This window comes from Ambystoma mexicanum, chromosome 8, assembly GCF_040938575.1.
Source record: "Ambystoma mexicanum isolate Mex_15411 chromosome 8, UKY_AmexF1_1, whole genome shotgun sequence".
Classification (NCBI taxonomy): domain Eukaryota; kingdom Metazoa; phylum Chordata; class Amphibia; order Caudata; family Ambystomatidae; genus Ambystoma; species Ambystoma mexicanum.
The window spans coordinates 83933240-83951718 of NC_090929.1; the positions used below are offsets into that span (position 1 = coordinate 83933240).

At 45.0% G+C, this 18479-nt stretch overlaps 1 protein-coding gene across 2 annotated transcripts in view; it reads left to right on the top strand.

Annotated features, from left to right (window-relative positions):
- ADAMTS13 (ADAM metallopeptidase with thrombospondin type 1 motif 13) overlaps window positions 1-18479 on the top strand; it is a 447185-nt gene that overhangs the window by 97222 nt on the left and 331484 nt on the right. For both annotated transcript variants that reach the window (XM_069609349.1, XM_069609350.1), the window contains exon 5: window positions 7252-7397. In XM_069609349.1, coding sequence (XP_069465450.1) covers window positions 7252-7397 — 146 coding nt within the window. The remainder of the gene's footprint in view (window positions 1-7251; window positions 7398-18479) is intronic.

Consider the following 18479-nt stretch of genomic DNA (forward strand, 5'->3'; position numbering starts at 1 on the left):
CTAAGAGTTATCGTCCAATAGCAATACTGGATGCTCCAGGAAAATTAGTCTCTAGGTTGGTGCTCAGAGACTTTAATGACTGGTCAATATTGGCTAGTCAACGAGGTCCAGCCCAAACGGGTTTTGTGGCTGGCTTGGGCACTGGTGTCAATTTAATTACCTTAAAAGCCATAAGACAACAAGCACAGAACAAGAGACAACTTAGATATTTTGCATTTGTGGATCTTCATTCCGCCTTTGATTCGGTTTCAAGACCGAAACTCATAGATAAATTAATCTGGGCGGGATGTCCCTCCACTCTTGTTGATATCATTTACGCTCTCCATTCAAAAACTAAGGTCTACATAAGACTAAACGCTGAGGGCCTCTTATCTTCCCCAATTTGCACATCTAGAGGGTTAAAACAGGGGTGCATTCTAGCGTCAGCCTTGTTCAATTTCTTCATTAATGATGTGCGCTGGATCTTTGATAAAATCATAACTGATGCACCTAAACTAAATGGCGTGAAAATTTGTGCCTTGTGGTATGCTGACGATCTTGTCTTAGTATCAAAAACACCTAGTGGCTTACGTAACCTTCTGTCAGCTTTGCCATTACTTTAAAGAAAATGAACTGATAGTAAACACTGGTAAAACACAGATTGTCACGTTTGTTCCTAAAGGTCTACACAAGCATTTGTTAAATTGGCAAATTGAGGGCATCCCCATAAAGATGGTTCCAAATTATGTTTATTTGGGTCTCATTTTTGATGGCTGTCCTGCACTAGAATCGCACCTGAAAAAAATCAAACAGAAGTTAACTATGGCAATTTGTCAAACACGTTTGATTGTTTCAAAATATGGCAAGTTTTCGATCAAGGCTGCCATTACTTACTGGAATCAGAACGTTGTAGCAACTATTCTTTATGGTCTTGAAACGCAAATCATTCCTATAGGTTTTCTAAATTTATTAGAAGCCAAGTTCTGGCGAGCAATTTTACATCTACCCCATTGTGTCCCTGGTGCGTTACTGCGCTATGAACTAGGCTTAATATCCTTATTGGCCCTTCACAATTGGCGACTATGTGCCTTATTTTGTAAATGCTTGTTATCCACATGTGACAACTCTACACTATCCTCTATTTCCAGTTATCTACTTAAATTATCAGAAACTTTTCCTAAAAATTGGTCCACAAGTATTTTGAAGATCATGGTGAACGCCGATATATCACTTGATCTTCTCGTGTTCCATCCGGCACAAGCAACGAAGAAAGTGTATATGATGGACTGGATTGACACTAGAGCCCAATGCTTAACTTACAAAGACTTTGATTCCGCAATATTTGGCCCTAAACGATACAGAGAAACTGCATCCTATCTATGTTTGGCTCCATCTGCTGCTATTAGATCTGCTACCTTACGAGTGCGACTTAACATCTGGCCCACTCGTCAGGTTAAAACAAGAAGGAAGCAAATTTCCCCAGATCTCAACTGGTGCAGATTTTGTAAAAATGCCGCTATTGTCGAAACTCTGCAACATATAATACTGGACTGCCCGGCCCTCATGAGCACGAGAAGTGTTCATTTTGTGAATCATTTTGCGTATTTTGCACAAATTGACCCAAGTAACAGATGGGCCGCCTTGGCAGCAACCGAATGTATGATCATAAGAGTTGCCTGCCACTGTTAATTTTTTAAAGGCTTTGAACATGGAATGAATTTGGTGCTTCACTATCCGTTTTACAATGATGAACTTGTCTGTAGATATTTTATCATATCATGAAATACTTTACCAATATTTTACCAATTTTTCTCAATTCATGAATTTAACTGGCTGACTATTTTCTATTGCAAATTTGATGTATTTTTCATTGTTATTGGGCCTCATTACGACTCAGGCGGTAAGGGGTTAACGGCAGCGTTAACAGCGCCGACCCTTACCGCCTGAGTACGAGGTCCCTTAGCGCCATGGCGGACTTAACACCTGCTTTTAGCAGGTGTTAAAATCCATGGCGCTAAGGGACCATGGAGTTAATTACGCCACCGTAATTTACGGTGGCGTAATTAACGCCTTACCCACTCCCATTATGCCCTATGGGGCAAAAATGGGAATGGGGAAGGGTAAATGGGGATTGGGGACTTACCGCCCCGCCTAGGTCGGAATGGGGCGGTAAGTCCGCCAACCACCATGGCGTAAACGTAGTTTACGCCATGGTGTTAAAGTCACGGCCCAGGCGGTAACTTACCGCCTGGGTCGTAATGAGGCCCATTGACTATGTTTATGAACTTTTTTTATGTAAAAAATTGAAAAAGTTGATATAAATGCAACTATATTCAATAATAAATAAATAAAAAATAAATAAACATACAAGGTTGATCTCGGAATTTATCACCAGGAATCCTTGTTACCAGGGTTGAGTTCCCTTCCCCTGGATCAATTCAGGAATATTCCAAACAAAGTTCAATCTCAAGAAAGTTCTGTATAGTAACAAAGTTCCATTCAATATATCATACAAAGCCTTTTCCATTCAATGTCTCCTTTTACTTGGCAAAGTGTGTGTTTCTTTTCCAAAGGCTTATTAGCAATCAAAGCCCTTTGACTTGACAAAGTGATTGTCTCTCTCTTCCAAAGGTTTGGTCACAAATCAAAGCAATTGTTAGTGTTTTCACAACTTACTGTTTGGAAAAACAAACATCTTTTGCTTCCAAATAGCTCCTGCTTGAAATAACAAAAATCTTCTCCTCCAAACATAAATTCATAAATCAAAAGTAAGTGTTCTTTTCTCAACAGGCCAATCACTTGTAAGCATCTCTTATTTCTTCGTCCAAAAGAAACACTTTAGTCAAGGTGTTTTTAACAATAGCTTTCTGAAATGCAGCAGGTTATCAAAGAAAGGGATGAAGTCAACATTTCCTTTCCACCACAATCTTTTACCACAATCACAGTACTTAGAATCACTTCTTCTTCCCGGTCCACTCGCCTGCCAGGACTAACAATAGTTTCCTTTCCTAGTTTACTCGCGTGCCAGGATACAACTCCTATTACTACAATGTTGTACTCTGTGATAATGCTTATTCCAAACTCTCCACACAAGAACCATAAATGAGGAGATTTGAACCAACAACTGCTTCTCTTGATATTCTTTTAGCTTTCATCAAAAAGGTTGGCATCTTTTCACAATTCATCTTCCACAAGCGCTTTGGTGTAAAGAGCTATATAAATAATAAAATACATATACAAATATAGATACAAATACAAAAGGATCCTTCTTATCCTGCTTTTCGTTTGGTTTTTGGCAATGCAGGTTACAGTTTTCTCCCCCTTGGTCTTTCATGCAAGGAGGGTTTCTCTCCTGCGGCCTTGGTTTTCTGATGGTGAAACCTCTTGGCTGTGAGCAATCTGGATTACAATTGAAACCCACTTGACATCTCTTTCTGGGAGAGTTGTAGCCAGTTTGCCTTGGTGTTACTCTTTTGCTGATTTGACTATATGGGTTATAATAGTCTCCTAATTGGTATCCCTGTTCAGGAGAGTTATGTCCAATTTGTTTGTATATCAACCTGCTCTGACTTTGGCAATGCGGGTTGCAATTTTCCCCTATTTGGAATCCCACATTAGGATAGTTGTGCCCAGTTTGCCTTAATTCAATTGTTCGGTATTCATAGTAATCCTCATCACCTAGTGGTCTCCTTCAAAGCGCACCAAGGTCACCTGTTTCAGGCCAACTCATCAGTATGCCTTGGGGTCTCCTTCCAACTTGCTGGTGTTGCCTCTTCTCTCTACGGGACCTCTTCGCATCTTCTCCATGGCCACGTTGTCCCAAATTCTGCTACACAGCGTTCGGCTGCCACCACAACGCCATCATCTTCTGTTTCTTTCTGCTGTTGCTTCTCCCGCCACTGCTTCTCTCGCACCTGAAGGGCAGTCAAGTTTTTAAAGGTCCTGTGCAGGTGTTTTACATTAAAACAACTAGACCCCTCATACCCATTCTTTAACTCTGAGCTCCTCTTCCTCGTCTCAAACTAAGAGCATTTTGGGACTTGAAGTCCATAATGTTCTTATTTGTTTTATTCTTAGTTAATCCCATCTAATTGGGTAACTGAGAGTTTTCTAATTTAGGGGAGGTTATTGAAGGAGTTGGTATTTTTCCATTTGGGTTTGGACCTTGATACAAAGCAGAATCAAAACATCTAGAAGATGTGATGTTAACCTCCTGATCTCTGAGTGTACCATTTTCATGCTTATTAAAAGGGTCTTTATGTTTGGTAGTTTGGGTAATTCCTGCAGAGGAAATGATAGAGTGACAACATGCCATTAGATAGTTGGGCATTATGGAAATCTCATCCTCAGAAGAGTTTGAATACCGGGTCCCTCCTAACGGAGTCACCACTTCCCCTTGACAGGCGTTTCCTCTCATGTAATCCTCCCTCATGATACCACGCCCAGGGCTAGGATCGGAGACTTAAGGATCGGGTTTAGTGATGACTCTGCAGAATTCATCACATTACTAAGTGCTAGAAGTCTGCTTTTGGTGCACGTCTGTCAAGTAGAGGATCACAGTACAGAAAGCATTCTGGGGCCTGTAGTCCAGACCCTGGCCATGGCTATAGACCATCAAGGAAAGGGGTGTTACTACCAGCCTGCTCTGGGCTATAACCCAGTGACCTGCCAAAGTCGTTGATTGCCAGAAAGAGAGGATCATTGTTGATAGCCCGCCTGGGGTCTCTAACTCAGATCCTGGCCGAAGCCAGAGATGCAGAGGCTTGGAGAAAGAACAAAAGAGAGCAACTGAGCCTCCAGCGGCTTCAAGCCCAGCTGACTGACACTTGGCTGGTGTGTGAGAATAACTTCAGGCTTACTAGCACCGTGGAGGAGGGAGGATAGCATTCTTGCTGGTAGACGTGTGGTAAGACAATACCGAAGAGCCTGGGAAGGTGACTTGCGTGCAAGAGACCAAGAAGCAGCCAGAATGATCTACAAAGGAGCGCTGTAAGCTCTGTGCGAGAGACTTCAGGCTTCGGACATCAGGCCCAGTTTAGACTAGATAGTTACGGACCTGAACCTTCGAGCATTGCAACTTGGGCACAAGGCACTTTCCAGGAAACCCTGCACCACATTCTTCGTTAGTCCTCCATCCTGACACTGTTTACCGTCTAGAGCTATGCTTAGGTTAGGCCTTCATCCAACCCCTTCCCATATTAAATAAAAGCTACTTAACTTGGAAACTGAGCTGCGAGTGGTCTGTAGATCCCACCCCACCACCCCTGCAAAGAATGGTTTAGATCCATTAAACTTGCCATCAAATTGTTATCCTGCAGAGGTGTACTTAACAATTTTGAACAGGAACAATGCTGACATTGTATTATGGTGTCCATAGACCACTGTTATATAGTCCTTTATTGTACACATGTATGTAATCCCATCAATTTGCTTTATGTCTGTAGGTCATGAAGTAACTCTTGAAAACATATGTTTGTTTGTTTATTTTATTTATACTGTGCATACATTTTATTTTGTAGATTACCAGTGTTGTTGTATTACTTAGTTGGGTACATTTAAATAGAGTGTGGACGTATTTAATTTATTTAAGATATAAAGTCTAACCATGGAAATGGTAGAGTCAAAACGTGCCCACTGATTAGCTACCACAGTGTTTTAAAATAACAAAGGTATGCAACACCTTTAATGATTGACTTTTTAAATATCCTTAGTCTCATCGTTTTGGGAATCAATAGTAGGTTAAAGTTACATTCCCTGCCCTGTCAACGTGCCACAAACATGGTGCGCGGCAGCGCACGCTTCATCCACACCATTCTTGTGGCATGCCATGTGCATGGTCAGCGGCAGCACAAGCTTCATTTATTTATTTATATATGTATGTATCTATTTATTTATGGACATTGCCGGGAAATTAATATTTACAAAATATTTACAGAATTGAGGACCAGCCTCCTTAACTATAGGTGAGTGGATGTGGATATAAGACCAGATGATGCCGGGGAAGTAGAAATGAAATGATATTTTATTTATATTGCGCTCGTATACAAGTGTTGCAGAGCGCAACCAGGCAAAAAGGGAGGGGAACAAGGGAGAACAAAAAAGAAAACAGTGATCTTACTAGGGCCAGTGACATTTAAGAAAGTGTAAGTGCATGGAAAAGGGAAAAGGGGGGTGCATGGAAGGGGGGAGAGTGGAAAGTGTGGAGCAGAGGAGAGAAAACAGAATAAATATTAAATAAAATGAATAAATAAATAAGGGCAATAGACCATAGTAGTGCAGCCAGCAAGTTGCAGGTGAAAGTTAGTCAGATAAGGTAAAAGAACCCTAGTGCAGAGGGTGGCCTGGAAGCAGTGCAGGAGGGTGGCAGGGTGGCAGGGTGAGCAGGTACCTGGGTCCGAATGACAGAGGGTGGCCAGTTGCACAATGCCAAGAGAAGAAACAGATCAACAAGGGAGAAGGGGGAGCAAAGGCAGAGGCAAAGATGAACCAGTGAATAGGATAGTAGAACATAATATTGGAACAGGATGGTAGAGGAAGTGCTACATTTAGGATGATGGGGTGAGGGATAAGTGCTGTAGGGTTGTCGTAGAGGGTTGCGGGAGAGGAGAACAGTGAGATGTGATGGCGTAGAAAGCTATACAAGTGGTTTTTCATAAAGGAGAAGAGCTAGGAGTTTGGATTTAAATTGAGGTAGAGTGGGAGTAGTGCAGAGAGGAAGTGAAGCAAGGAGAGGAAGAGAGCAGAAATGAGAGGGTTCGCAAGGGGCATGAGCGGTGGAGAGGAGATGAGCCGAGAATGATCGTAAGGAGCAAGGGGGAGAGTAGGGAGTGAGATGGGCTGATATGTAGGTTGGGGCAAGTCCGGGTATAGTTTTAAAGATGATGAGAATGAGTTTATACTTTGCCTTCTGTCTCATATATAACCAGCCTAAGTGGCGAAGGGCTGGGGAGGTGGAGGTGATGCGGGTAAGGTTGAAGAGTCTGAGGTTGAAAATTGTATGGGCCGCGAAGTTGAGGACTTTGCCTAGAGGCGAAAAAGCATAGTTGGGAAGGCCAATGAGGAGACTGTTGAGTATTTACTATTCTAAACCAACATGTGTCAAACACTCGAGTAGCAGTGCAGGCTTCCCACTCAACACTCTGACAATTTGGCTGCAGTTGGGGCAGCACCTGCTGAAATATACTTATTGCTTGTTTGTGTTCTCTTCGAACCTGCCAGAGCTTAATCGTTCCTTGTGTCCTTCCTTGTGACCTCTGTTTTGTGCTGTTTCAGGGACCCGGTGGCCTCCTCCCACCCTTCGGCAGAAGCGGACTGTAGGGGGTGTCAAACACCTGGAGCTGCTTATTGTTGTGGGCCCAGACATCTACCAGTTCCACCAAGAGGACACAGAGCGCTACATCCTCACCAACCTCAACATTGTGAGTCTCTATCCATGAGGCGCCTTACCATCAAAGGCAACTTTCATTGTAGATTACGCTGTATAAATGCTTTCAGTGCCTTCATCTCCCCATAGACACTCAGCCGCTCACTCACTGTCTTAACACTCAGCCATTCACTCACTCATGCTTACTCTCACACTCAACCCTTCAGCTGCTCCGACTTTGAGTTATTCACTCACTCATTCATCCCCATACAAAGACTGCTGTGGAGGGCACTTGCCCCAAGACAGGGACAAAGCTGTGAGTGCCCTTACAGCATAAAAGGGGTGGTGCGCTGCAGATGTGTTAGGCATTTTTCTACTTACCACCTGCGCCTCAAAACAGCTGGCCAATGACTAGGAGCTACCATGGCCATATCTGCCAAATGGCGGATGAATATAAACTATACACAAATCAACTATTGCAATACAACATAGTGCAAGGGAACCAGCAACTCTATCACTAAGGTATCGAACACACCATTGCTCAGAGCAGAAACACCTTTTTTTTGTAGGGCGCTGCCCCCCTTCACTGTTCTTGTGGAGAAGCAGAGCTTGGGATTGGCTTACACAAGGCAAAGCTTTGCATATGAAGCTTCATGCAATCCTTGCACCTTCATCCGTTACACTCCTTTCTGTGATAGTGGGCGACCGATATTTCCCCAACAACAGGCAGAACGTGCTGTGTGGTTATGTCATGTGTTTTGTTACTGGGTATTGCAAGTTTGTAATGCCCCTAAAAGTTCACCTCCAGGTGCTGCGGCTGGACAAGAGGCGTTTTGCAGGACCTAAGGACGCAGTTATGTGCTATGTGTTATATGGTATGTATCACCCCTATATTGTGAGATATCCAAGCTACTATAACCCGTAACCTTCCCTTACACTGACCTCTGTTAACCCCATATTACTTACATGTTGCCCCGTTTGCGCTATGTAAACCTCAACACAAAGACAAAAAATACAAATCCTGTTAGTATTTCACCCAAATGATCAGGGGAGCACAACTGGCATTACATACCCTTAAACACACCCTTATGATATCAGAGTAAGTTACATTCCCTGATCCTGGACCCCAATGCCATCCAAAGGAGTGACATTACACAGAAAATCCTACTGAGGGAAGCCCAGGGAGAGGCTATAAATGTGCAACATTATGGGGATTTTTCGGCCGCGAGCAGACTAGTAATAGGCTGTTAAGGGGTTGACGGCCCCGGCACCTTTACCGGCGCCGTTAACCCCTTACCGCCAAGGTCGTAATGACCTCCGATGTCTATAGTACATGACTTTTTTTTAATGTTATGTTTTTATTAGTGGTTAGCTCATAAGAACCTTTCACCAAAACAAAAACAATTTGACTTAAATACATGCCTGAATACAATTTCATCGTTAATTAAGATCAAATATCACATAAATAGCACTTTTGCACAGAATGTATAGAACAATTAATACACATTATATAAAAACAATCGCTATCTACTCAAGAGTTAAAAGTATAGAGAAAAGTGCGTACTGCCATCAAATATCAACAAGTAGCCTACAACACTTATTGCGGGAATACATTGTTAAGAAAGCGTAGTGCTGCAAAGTGCCACGCATCACACCTAGCAAGAAATATATTTTTCCATACGCTACTAATTGATAATACCCTAAAATCATGAATACGGTCACCAAAATGAAATACACAAGGATTCAGCAGTGCACGGCAATCTAGCATCAAATGAAACATTGTCTACATGTTTGCCTGTTTTTCGCAAAATCACTCTCTTGATCTTTTCTGTAGCCCCCATAATCACTCTAGTCAGAAAGAGATTAAAGCATAGCCGTGAAAAACGGCTACGCCAGAAAGCACTTACAAACGTACACAAGTATACAGATGAATATTTGCAGGCCTCACAGCCAGCGAGATACCTGAATATAGCGCATACGTATGAACCTCTTGAATCATTAAAATCCAAGCAAGATCCCAGAGCTTTATTTTAACCTTTAGTGGAGTTTTCATAATTTCCAAAAATACATCATGCTGAACCATACATGCTTCACATCAAGGTATCCATTGTTAAGAGGGATGCTCTATTACGATTAACCTAGGCCCGTTCATGCAATGAGGAGCGGACACCAGGCATGTCTTTACCCTCTTTATTCTCTTACAAAACCGCCTTCCCTTTCCCTCTCCCCTCCCTTCCTCCCACCTCTCCCTCTCCCATTCCTGGTTTCCTTTTTCCCTTAAAGGGGCAGGTGCCCTTTGCTGCATAACATCCCCCCCTTACCTATCATGGAAGTTCAGGGCCTACATTTCTTCAATGAGGCGGGCGGGCTTCCTTGAGAATCGCTGAGGTCGACCAGGCGGGTTGCCTGTGTCATCATCCAGCGCCTGTGGCGGGGGGTCCTCAGGCGGTTCGGGGGGCGTTTCATGGCTTTCGGGTTCCTCATCTTCCAGAGGTGCATCTTCTTCCAGGTCCTCCTGGAACATCTTGCGAAAGAACGATGCGTTCCTTGTTATTTCCCCTTGGTCTCCCATGGCGGTGATCATTGGTCCTTTGACTTCCGTCACCACTGGGGGCTCTGATCTGTATCGGGAGTCGGTTTTCCTGTTCTGGGCTTGTTTGACTAGCACGATCTCCCCAACGAGAAGTTGGGGTTCTCTGGCTCTCCGTTTCTGGTCAACCCAATCTTTGGCTTTCTTTTTTTTTTTTTTTGGCCTCTCTTTTTTTTTATTTCAGTGTCCTCCGCTGGGGTATAGTCTTCCAGCTATGGTAGCCTGGTTCACAGTTTGTATATGATCATCAGTTCTGCTAGGGTCCGGACAGTCGCTTCATGGGGTGTGTGTTGATAGCTCCTCCGCATTTGAGAGATAGCTTGAGGCATGGATGTTTGGTCAGCCACCGCTTTTTGGCATGTCCGCTTCATGTTTCCCATAAAGCGCTCCACCATGCCATTGGCTTGTGGCCACAGTGGTGTGATCCTCTGATGGTGGAACCCGCGGTGTACTTCAAACTTCCCAAACTGCTGTCCTTGGAAAGGTGGGCCATTGTCGGTTTTCACGACGTTGGGGACACCCCATTCGCTGAACAGTTCATCTACCACGGCTACGACTTGATGGCATTCCGTAGACTGTACGTGTTTCACCAGGGGGAATCTTGTGTATTCATCAATTGCACTAGGAGGTAGCCTCCTTCTTTCCACGGGCCATAGAAATCAAGCGCTACTTGTTGCCATGGTCCCTCGGGGAGGGGGACTGTCTGGAGTGGGCATGGGGGTGAACTCGCCGCATTTATCTGGCATGGGTCACAGTGCCTCAGCGTGTCCTCGACTAAGGTGTCCATGTGTGGGAACCAGACCTGGTTACGTAGTACCTTCTTTGTGTTGGCTATGCAACAGTGTCCCTCATGTGCAATCATGATGAGGGGTTTCCTGAGTCAATTTCCTCTCAATAGCATTCCTTGGCTTGTTGTGGCCAGCTCCCCTTGTATATTCGCCATTCTTGATAGGTCTCTCCTGTCTGCTTCCCCTCGATCCCCTGGTTCAAAGTGTTCCGTGGCTACTTGTCACCACCTGTTGGTGTTTGTTAGGTGGATGGCTGCCCTTATCTTGGGGTCAGCTCGGCTGCATTCTACAAATTGTTTTTTTGTGATTGCAGTAGGGAGGGCGTTCAGAGACAGGTAGACGATATATTCTTCTGTTTGACCCTGCATCTCGGTGTCTGGGGGCTTGTCTGGGTGCCTTCATAGGTAATCGGCTGGATTTGCTTCGCCTCCGGGTTTGTGGACGATGGTATAGTCATACTCTTGGAGGCGGATACCCCATCGTTCTGTACGTGGCGGCATCTTTATCTTGGGGTTTCAAAACAGGGCTAACAGTGCTTGGTGGTCGGTAATCAGCACAAAGGTCCTGCCAATGATGAAGTGGTGGAATCTTTCACATGCCCAGACCGTCACCAAGCTCTCTCGTTCTGCCTGGGAGTAGGCTTGCTCCACGGGGTTCAACGCCCAGCTGGCGTATGCAGCCACACACGTTTCAGTGTTATGTTGCAGGCTGGTCTGGGCCAGTATAGCTCCTACGCCCAGGGGGCTGTCATCCACAGTTATTTCTGTGTCCCACTGTGAGTTGAAATATGCCAACTGGCGGTTAGTCGCTAGCTCTTGTTTGATCATAGGAAATGCTTGTTGGCACTGCTCCTCCCAGGTGAAGGGTTGGTCTTTCGTTAGCAGTTGCCTCAAGGGGTTGGTGAGTGTTGCGTAGTGGGGGAGGTACTGTGCACATTACCGTCCCATGCCTAGGAACGAGCTCAGTTCGGACACGTCTTTTGGGCTCGTTAGGTTGACGATGGCACTGATTTTGTCAGGGTCAGCCCTGATGCCTTGGTCTGAGAAGATGTGCCCAAAGAAGCACAGGCTGTCTTTGTTCACATCACATTTGAGGCTGTTAAGGGTGAGACTGGCTTCCTGGAGGATGTGGCATACCTGTTTCAGTGCTTTGTCATGTTGGTCCTGTGTTACTCCAAAGACCAAGATGTCGTCGTTGTAGTTAAATGCGTTAGTCACTGGGCTAAACCGCCTTCGAATGGTCTCTTTGAAAATTTCGGCCGCTGATGAAATTCCAAAATTCAGCCTTTTATAGCGTAACAGCCCTTCATGTGCCATGAATGTTGTTATTGGCCTGGATTCAGGCTCGATCACCATCTGGTGATAGCCTTGGTTCAAGTCCAACTTCGAGAACCTGGTGGCCTGGTTGAGTCTTGCCAGCATGTCTTCAATGTATGGTCCTGGGTGTCTCTCCCGTTGGATAGCCGTGTTGGGGATTCTCATGTCGATGTAGAGGCAGAGGCGTCCGTCTGCCTTGGGGACAACTACTAGTGGGGATACCCACAGAGTGGGTCCTTCTGCTCTCTTGATGTCATTGTCGAGTAGTAGCTGCAGCTTGTGCGTCACCTTGGCTTGTAGGTGAAACCCTATTCTTCTGGGGTGTTGTGGTACGGGCTGCATGGAGGGGTCAATGTGCAGTTTTACCACAGTGTCTTTCAACTTGCAGACGCCTTTGAACAGGTCTGGGAACATGGGTCTCAATGTCTCAAGGTCGAGTACCATCTGGGATATGGCCCGTATGGATTGGGCGGTTGGAGGGAATCCTTGAATATTCTCCGACTGATCGTAGCGGATGTCTATCAGGTGTAGCGCGATGGCTGTCTTATAGCTTATCAGGCATCTCCCTGTTACTGGGCAGTGGATGATGTGGATTGTCACTGGTGCTCTTCTGGTGCTTTTCTGCCTCTGTGTACTAGATCACACAAGAACTGGCCTTTGGAGGTCAGTGGTACGGTCGCGCCCCATTGGAAGATGTCGGCCTGAGATGGCCATAGGGGATATGTCTTAGCGAGCGCTTCATATGTATTCTGGTTCATTACGTTGACCGTTGCACCTGTGTCAATAAGAAACGGTGTGTCGAGCCCTCCCAGATGGACTGTTACTCGTGGCGCTGTGCTGTCATCTGACGAGTCGGATATGAGCTGGACATATTCGCTGCAGTACCAGTCGTATTCTGGGTACTGCTCTGTCTCTGTCGGCTGCTCCTCGACCAAGGGTTTTCGTATGGGTCACGGGTATTGAATTCCCTTCTTGGATCTTCTTCGGGACTGGTCTGCACCTGGTAGATTTTCTCCAGGTTGTTGTATGCTTCATTTTCTGGCTCCATTTGCAGGTTCTCTACGGCTCGGATGAATCCGGGTTGCGTGATGTTTCTGGGAGCGTTGTTTCTGGGGTTGTCCCACTCAGGGAAGGGTCGCATGTTGGGTGGTCTTGGCAGTTCATATCGTCTGTTTGGCGCCAGCTGAGTCGGGGGCCTGTAGGCTGGTAGTAGAGGTGTTCTTTCTCGACACATGCTCTGAAAATGGTTTTCCTGGCCACATCTCATGCACATCTGACCGACTGCCGGGCACTGTCCTTTGTGGGGGAATTCAAACCCGCAGCGATAACATTGTCTCTCTGGTTGAGCTCGATGTGTCTGGTTCCAAGAGTCTTGTCGGGACGAGGTGCCAAACTGGCGAGGCAGCCCTTTCTGGTGTGTGTTGATGGCTGCCACCGTGTCCAGTCTCTTCGGGCTTTCAATGTTGGTGGCTTGGACATCAACTCATTCATACACTCTTGCCAGTTCAGCTATCTCTTGTAGGGGCGGGGGCTTCTTGAGTAGGTGTTTCCGGAATTGGGAGGACAGACAACCTTCTATTACCCGTAGTCGGATGGCTTTGGCATTGTTGAAGTTTGCGAAGTCGCAGTATGTTATCTTCCTTTGGAGATGTAGAATGAACTGTCCTATCGTCTCGTGGGGTGCTTGGGTGCACTGGTTGAAAGTGTATTGTTCATAGACTCTGTTTGGTATGACTACTAAGCAGCCATTTATGGAGGAGATGAGTTGCTGGTACGTTGTTCTCTCTAGGGTCGGGATTGTCTTAATGATGCTCTTCATGTCCTTTGTGACTAGGTTGATGAAGATGTCCAGTTTATTTGGCGCGTCTTGGTTTCCCACGGCTCTCATGAATTCCTTAAATTCATCCATCCATTCCTGCCATCTCTGGCCTTGGTTTTCTTGGGGTTCCAGTGGGAAAGGATTTGGGCAGCGTAAGAATGATATGGGGTTTGTGGGGGCCACCCCAGGCATGGGTGGTGCGGCGCCATCTGCTGCAGCACTTCCTGATTGTGACATTTCTGGGTTTGGGCGGGTTGAGCTGACTTCCTTGTGGTTGCTGGGTTTGTGTTTCTATTGCGCGTGGTGGCGTGTTTGCCGTCTGTCTGGTTATTCTGTCCTTGTGGCAGTGTCGGCTGGCTGACTGTCTTGGCTGTCCCGCGTTTGTGGCCTGTAGCCGTTGGCTGTGCTGCGTTTGTGGGCCTCTGATGCACTGGTACGTTGCGCGTGAGCCTCGTGTTCTAGTGGAATGTCTTTGGCAATGCCATAACCAGTCCTCGCTTTCAAGTGGTTTCATTGGTAAGGTTCACTCATTTCATTTTGTTGGCAATGTTTATTTTATAAATCCTCGCTTTCAAGTGGCCTTCTCTTCACTTTGCATATAATCCTCGCTTTCAAGTGGTGTTATTCATGTTTTCACTGTGACTATGCCCGCCCCTCCGTCTCCGTACCTTCACGCGGCTGTTTGAAGATGCGCACCACGTGTTCTTCTTGTCCGTTCCCGCTGCGTTGGTCTTCGTCACCTGCAGCGATGTCCGGCGTCCTCCGCTCTGTTGGCTTCTTTCTTCTGGGCTGTCGGTCGTCCGTGCTGGCAGCTCTGCTGGCCCCACCTCGGATTTTGTGGTCGGGTCCTCCTCACCGGCGGCTCTGCTGGGCTTCCTCTCTGCACCGCTGGGCTTCTGCTCCTCCCTGTGCAGTTCGGGTCTCCTTCCTGTCTCCTCTTCTGGGCTCTTTACCTCCTGGTCTGGTTGACGTCCTCCTCGGCAGCTCCTCTGGCCCCTCCTTCCACCTGGAATTTGTTTGGCGCGCCGGTCCTCTTCGCTGGCAGCTTTGCTGGGCCTCCTTCCTTCAGCGGGGCAGCGCACACTTCTTCCAACATTCCATGTCCACGGACCTCCTCGCCGCGTCTGGAAGCACTCGTCTGCTCCTCACGGGATGGCAGCGTGGGTAAACGCTCTTGTCTCATCGCCATTTGTTATGATTAACCTAGGCCCATTCAAGCAATGAGGAGCGAACACCAGGCATGTCTTTACACTGTTTATTCTCTTACAAAACCGCCTTCCCTTTCCCTCCCCCTTCCCTTCCTCCCGCCCATCCCTCTCCCATTCCTGGTTTCCTTTTTCCCTTAAAGGGGCAGGTGCCCTTTGCTGCATAACATGCTGGTCTTTCCATCTTTAATCTGTTTTTGCTGCCACCAAATCGAAAACTCTTCAGCGGTCACAATTTTTGCTAAAAAAGGAGACTTTTCTTTACTACACTGATGTTAATGAAGTGCAACCCCAATTTGTATCTAATAGCTGCCACGGGTACGCCCTTAGGAACATTTTATATTATCTTCCAGAGGGAGCCTTCTAAGTGGGGCCAGTCCATACTGTCCATTAATAAAAGCACCTGTACACCGTAGATGATCCCAGGCACTGCCTTTTTATCATAAATCTCTATCATCGGGAGGAAAGAGACATTTCCAAATTTTGTATTGATTTTAGCAACTTGTGCTGCAAGTGAAATAATGTTTGATTTTTTTAAATTAAAAACCTCTTTTAGATTAATACTATCAAATAAGTAAAAACCCAAATATATAAAATTAGAGACCTTTTCTAATTCAGTATCTTCTAAATATCATTTAAAATTGGGGTACATCTTTTTCCTACTCCGATGAAAATCAAAGACTTGTTTTACTAGTATTCACTTTCAACTTGTTTATCATAGTGTAATGCTCTAACGGCAAAAGATGGCGTTACCGATTGGGAGTAGTCCATCAGTACCATATTGTCGGCGTATAAGAGGTAATTCATCATTTGGGATGCTAAAAGAGGAGGAAAACAAGTATTAAAAGCAGAAGCAATATTTGAAATGAACCAACTAAAAAGTAGGGGCATTAAAATGCAGCCTTTTTTAAGGCGGCAACTGCTTTGAATAGGGGCAGATACGTAGACTTGTCTATTCAATCTAACACGTACTACAGTATTGGTATGTGAGGCCTTAATCATGTTTAACAGGCCCATAGGGCAGCCCCATGACAAAGATTTGTACCATAACCGATTTCAATCAATACTTTCAAAGGCCACGGAGAAGTCTATGAAAACGATGTAAATAGGTTTTGACTCCTCCATGGCCTCATCCTTGAGTAAATTAAGCATAAAACCATTCATTTTTCTACCGGTTCCGTTGACGAAGCTGGTTTGGAAAATATCAGGTCTATTAACCGACTTAGCCCAATCAAGCAAATCACACAAAAGTAAAGATGCAAACATTTTAGAGGGAATGTCCAACAGGGAGATCGTCCTATATTTTGCTGGAATTGAACGAGACCCCTTTTTAAATATAGGGACTATTATAGAGCATAACCATGACTTAGGAACACTCTTAGACACAAAAACATTATCAAAGATTTCTAAGAGCATGTTCGCCCAAAAAGAAACATTTCCTATTAGGACCAAGTTTGACAGACCGTCTGGCACTGGAGCTCTAGAGTTATTGCTATTAGATAGGAAGCAGCTTATCTTATCAAAATCCACCACAAGGCTCCATTCCTCGGCCACAGGGATTAATGCAGAAGAGGGCTTTATGAACAGGAATATATTTCCTCAAAGTGTGCAATCCACTTTTCCTCAGCAGTACGGTTTGTTTGGGCATAAGCCTGCTATTGCGCGTCTGAATTCATCAAGTTCCAAAAAGTCTCTTGTATTTTTAGATGCTAATGCCTGAAGCATACTCTGTCATCATTAATAAGTAACTTAAATTTATACTGGCGCCTCCAAATGTTATACTGATTCCTCACAGACCTACGGCTCACTGTATCCTCAGGACGTAGGCTTCTTAGTTTCCTGCGCAACTCACTTTTCAAAAAGCACATCTCCGGGTCATAATTATGACTATGATGTGTGGTTTACACGAGCATAGGCACCCTCTTGTATACCTCCTTAAGCATGTCAGCATATGGAGCTTTCTTTAAATACTCATACAAGACAACTTCAGAACATAGTGAAATTAAGATATTATTAAAGACCTTAAATTTATGTCTATTCCAGGAAAGACGATAACCTCCTTGGTTTAAGTGCAAGTCACTGAAGTATCGATTTTGCTTTTTAACCATACATGGTACAGTCCACTCCACCAGGAGGAGAAGTTGTCACTGACAGAAACCCCCTTAATGATTAAGGAGGTGACATTAAAGAAGACTTGTTCGGACACGAAAAATAATCCAAAATATAACTTTGCTCTCCTCTATACCATGTACAATTTGGGGGTTTGTCTCCCGGGCCATTTAATAAACAGAAACCCCAAGCCTTCATAAGGGATACCCAGGCCCGCTCTCTTTTAATCACAGCCTTATCAGAAGGCATTGCACAACCTACCCCCAGGGTGGAAACACAAAGCATTTAGGTCCCGGAACAATATGATGCTGTTAGAGCATCTTAAAGATTGCCAACCATCGCACAATGTGCTCAACTGCTTCGAAGAAATCAATTTGCGATATCTTAGCAGGGTTCCAATAGTTCAACATCAGGGAGTAATGCAAAGTAGGGAAAATAGAAGTGTTCCTTTGTAGTTCCATTGCTTGGAAACACACGTTGGGCTGAGCAAATATCCAGGCTTGAGCATTCAAGTCCTTAGGAATCCCCATTAGTAATCCTGAAGACGGGCAACCCTTTGCACCTTTATACGCTGGAGAAAGAACAAAAGAAAAGCCATCAACAGCTGGAGATTATTGAGGTCACATTTCATGCAGTAGAAAAATGTCAGCCCCACATAAATCCACACTTTCTTTTTGGAAGAGAGGAGCAGATCCCCTACAATTCCAAGACATTATACATAACTTTACGACCTCACAAAATCAAATAAAATGCAGTTACAGGGCTTAATAGGGGCATCAGAGGGGTAACATTTGCAACCTCAATCAGCCACTCAGGACTGTGCCAGTGAATGGACCTCAGCCCCTTAATGGTTGAAAAGCATCTATGCCCTGGCTCCAGCCTGCGCTAGAGACTCAACAGAGTCAGGAGAAAGTCAGTAAAAGGTGGGACCCCAACCCAGATAACCCCCAAACAACATCCCCAAAAAGAGCAGGGACGGAGCAGAGTGAACAATAGAAGGATTACATCTTGAAATGTAAAATTCCCCTTGAATAAATCTTTGTAAACGAGGTGGGTGTGGGCTAACTATATAGAGCCATTCACAATAACTCAGCATTTTCTGAACAAACTGCAACCTTATGCACTGTTTCTATCACTTCCTGACATGTAAAATACCGGGCAGGAACAGTTTGCGAAAAAAAAATGCAATAATTCAACATCAATATTTCTTTTTCTGTGTGTGCTTTAACATCTAATATGACTAAACAGTCACCCATACACCCTAAACCCAACTTTGAAACTATTTCCACTCCTCAAACTCATTCCTGATC